The 4,143-nt window shown below is 40.4% G+C and overlaps 1 protein-coding gene across 1 annotated transcript; it reads right to left on the reverse strand.

The window, feature by feature from the left end:
- LOC144653127 (OTU domain-containing protein 7B-like) lies at positions 1-4,143 on the reverse strand. The gene is made up of 2 exons (XM_078513051.1): positions 3,616-4,143; positions 1-2,255 (listed from the first exon to the last, which is right to left on the reverse strand). The coding sequence occupies exons 1-2, from the start codon at positions 4,028-4,030 to the stop codon at positions 301-303; spliced, it is 2,370 nt and encodes a 789-aa protein (XP_078369177.1). The 5' UTR covers positions 4,031-4,143; the 3' UTR covers positions 1-300.

Below are 4,143 nucleotides of genomic sequence, written 5' to 3' on the forward strand. Positions count from 1 at the left end.
ACTAGAAAACAAAGACTTGGGTACCTAATATTGAAGGTACACAGGCCAGAAAAAGCCAGCAGGGATACTTGTTACTGAGCCTACTTAGTTTTTTCTTAGCTACATCTCTGTGTTCATAGAAACTCTCAAATACAGCTTACATTACAGGACCTTTTTCTTTTCCTTCATGTTACTATATGTGTTTTGCCTCTGGAAAAAATGGGGGAACTGTTGCCAAGGAACAGGCAAGTAGTCGAAAGTTCTAAAATGGCCCACAAACAAGCAAAACTTGAGCTTGAGGCTGGAGGTGGCACGCCATTCTCAGACGACTTTAGATTTTGATGCTTCATTTTCTTCTATCACATACTTCAATGACTTTTGATATGTTTTGTAGCATGCAGAACAATATCCCTTGTTTCCTGGACTGCCAAAAAACTGGCAGTCTTTGCTAACACACTTTACCACAGATTGACCTGTTGTGCTGTGACCCTGTACTGAACTTTCACCAGTTGAAGCAAGCTTGACGGCGGAACTGGAAGGCAGACCAGAAGCTGTACTTTTACTTAGTTCCATTACGTCGTCATATGAAGGTAGCCCGCTTTGAGCATCTCTACTCGAGTTTGCAGTCCTTTGATTGACAGTTGTTGCGTTGTAACTTTGTGTTCTGCGATCCTGACCAAAATACCCATAAGGAACATAAGCTGAGTACGAGGGAGGAGGCAAGTAACTCGGTAATCCACTGTTATCGTAATTTGACGCAGATGACCTGCCACTAGTCGATGCCGAGCCATCAAGATAGCGACCTGTTTCACTGTAAGATTTCTGAGTTTTGTAACAACCAGAACAAAGGTAATTTGTAGCTGAAGTCCCGTACAAGTGACAGCCAGGGTTGATACAGGGCTGAGGTTTCTCTCCAGTGTTTCCTGCACTGTTGGTAGTTTTTGCTTGAGACTTCTTTTCCTCTTCAAAACGGAGCTTGGCTGACTGAATATAGTTTTCCATCATCTTGTCATAGTACACAGGTTTCTTGTCAGTTTGCAGTTTTGCAACATAAATATCACTATGGACAACACCTCCCACCACACCGGCCATTGTACCCACTTTCATAATCTGTGTTGCAATCCAAGACTTCTCTTTCTTTTCAACAGATTTTGATGGCAGTTTCTTCTCGGGCTTAGTAGTTCCGCTATCACTGCTACCTGCCTCAGACGATTTCTCTCCCTTGACAGCTGACTTGCTATCTTCAGAAGAATCTTTCTTGCTCGCATTTGGTATTTTTATCAAATCCACATTTAAATATTTCTTCAAAAGCACCAGCTTTTTATCCATGCTTAAAGCCAAATCGTCTGCAATGCTGGAATCACCATCAAGGCTACTCCACAAAAAATCTTCCCCAGGATCTACAGAGAACTGGATTGGTAACAACTCATAGTTTGGTCCAACGAGAGGAACAGACGCTTTCAAAGAACTATTCTTGGTGTCTTTCTTTTCGTCAGAAGGAACCAGAGGGGAAAAGTGTGCTGAATCAAAAGCAAGCACCAAGGGACTTTTAAGGCATGTACTTGGATCACATTCTAGTGGAAGATACACTCCTCCAAATGGAATGGGTGCGATTGGTTCACCTCCAAATCCATACAAAAATTGGTCAGCAATGATTATAATTGGACGTCTCAGAACATGTGCTAGAACGAAAACGTGAATGTCTTCGAGGCTTTCAAAAGCCCCTCCCTCTGCCTCAGTCTCCTCGGTTTCTTTTTCTTTTGGTTCGTCTTGCGCAGAAGCGTCACTTTGAGGTTCATAATCATCTTTCACTTCAACTCCTTCTCCTGTCTCTGATTGGTCAACTGCAGGGTCCTCTTTTGCAGTGACTTCAGTTGCATCATCACTGTCCTTCTCAGCTATAGTGGCCAGAGTTGCAACAGTCTCTCCTCCTTTCCTGTTTTCTGCGACCTTTTGTTCATAATCTAATCTACGCTGTGTAGAAGCTATACGTAGCACCTCCTGCCACTCTTTCTCCCATTCTTCCTCTGAGTACAGGAGTCCACCAGCTTTAATGTTCCTTTCCCACTGTTGCAACCTCCAGCGCCTTTTGATAGCTCCCTTGGCCAGGTGGCTTGTGAGTGTACAGTAAAGTGCCTTGCGCAGGGTTAACAAGCGATCGTGGAATCCCCACATTCCAAGAGATGCAGCATGTAATAAACAGTTACCATCGCCCACAGTTGCAAGAGGAAGGAGACGTCGGCAAACACCCACATCGGCCCACCAGTTTAACCATCCTAGAGACAAATAGAAGAGAATTTGTTTAAATAAACACAGCACTTGCATTGGCCTCATGAAGAAAAACTATTTGACAAAGTAAAACCATACTTTTGTCTTTCACAAAGCACACAAGGAAGTGATGACAGCATAAAAAACAGATTTTCTCCACTTCTTAAGAGCTCAGATTGTCACTTTCTAGTGAGTGCTTCACAACAGGACAAAGTATGGCTAAGGGTTTTAGTCGCCTTATATTATACAAACTCTAATGTCAAATGTACTGTGTACTGTCTTTCTATAGACCTAGTCACAGTTTTTGAGGCCATGTTAACAGGTAGGTAATGCTGCCAGAATTTACAGTGTTTGTATGGGAATCTGATGGCAAACATTTCTTTCAAAAAATAAATTTTGAACAACTCATGAATGATTAAGTTGAGAAACTAAAGAAAGGATCGTATTCTCCAATTTTGATGGATGTGGCTGTGCTGGAAAGCCTCCAGTTACGTTTCAAATTTTCTATACATTTGTCTATATTGTTGCTGCAAATTGATGCGGTTTGCGGGAAAAAATGATAGACAAATGTATGGAAAATAAAGAATGTAACTGAACGCTTTCTAGCCTAGCTACAGTACATCCTTCAAACTTGGTGAATAAAAACTTTTGGCTAGAATCTTAACTTTGAGATTCGTAAGTTGTCCTAGTCTCCCTCGCAGCCGTTTTTAGTGTCGTCACGCAACGCTCCTCCCCACAAACTAAAAACGGCTATGAGGGAGACATAAAGTTGTCCAGAATTCAATTTTTGAAAAAAATTATTTGCCATCGGATTCCCATACAAACACTGTAATAACTAACCACATTGCCTACCTGTCAAAGATGGCGTCTACAACCATGGATGGTCTATTGTGATTCTACTTTTGTATGAGAAATGATATGAAAGAAACTGTGTGCATTATCAATATGGATTTTACCAACTTCCTTCAGTTGATTACATTTTCTCATAACTTGTGTATTCAACAATCTATTGATATTGTAAGGAGAAGCTACCTCGGCATTACATGTTAAGTAATTATTATGCTTATTCATGAATGGCCATGAAAAAATATGCAAATAAAAAACCTCCCAGCTCAACAAATAATTTTTATTAGACGCTTTGTTCCCAAATAAAGTTAAAATCTTTTTTTAAAAAAATTCAATGGATAAAACAATCTGAAACGAGTTTAACATGAAAATTAGTAAAGGCTTTATCGGAATGAAAACAGAAATCAAGTTAAGTATATTGACGGAGCTTCTCGACAGACGTACATTTTGTGCAAAAATATCATTTACATCTGATATCCTGTATCGTAGAACAAAACAAAAACTTAGTTATCACTTAATTACCTGCTTGTTCCAGAGCCACTAAAGCTGAGGTTTCAATCAAATCCCTCCGTAGGAAGTCACTTAATTCTTCAGAGAAGTTGGATAAATCCGGCAAAACGAAAGTGAAGTCCGACATTTCCTCAAATCTCTCATATCTTTCGTCTGTTCCTGGCACCTTGTCCTCAATAACTTTATGCCTCGCTTCTACTACAATGTCTGCATTCACCATTGAAAGTCCTCTTTTAGCTTTTCCGCTAGTAACGCGGTTATAATCGCCGCTTGTTTCTTTGTTTTGTCTCGTAGCAGATCCTAAAGACAGCGTTTCAAAAGCTTTCAGCGCTTCGTCTACGTTCCATTTTGTACTTTCGAGTAAGTCTCTTGCTAAGCTGGGATCCGTTCCAGTTTTTTCAATGAATTGACTCAGAGTGTCGTCCATTGTGTTTAGGAATCCAAGGAGTGCGAATCAGTGATAAATCATTAAAACGAAAGCAAAAAAATTTCAAACAAACTTCGACGCCTCATTTCGTCGCTCCGACACAAAATCAACTT

The sequence above is a fragment of the Oculina patagonica genome, chromosome 1 (genome assembly GCF_052425735.1).
Source record: "Oculina patagonica isolate OP01 chromosome 1, crgOcupat, whole genome shotgun sequence".
Classification (NCBI taxonomy): Eukaryota; Metazoa; Cnidaria; class Anthozoa; order Scleractinia; family Oculinidae; genus Oculina; species Oculina patagonica.

Bases quoted from the DNA above. Each gene is read 5' to 3' on its own strand.
- LOC144653127 (XM_078513051.1), bottom strand. From the start codon at position 4,030: ATGGACGACACTCTGAGTCAATTCATTGAAAAAACTGGAACGGATCCC. The intron at 2,256-3,615 runs GTAATTAAGTGA...ATTTGTCTCTAG, and splicing joins AGTGGCTCTGGAACAAGCAG to GATGGTTAAACTGGTGGGCC.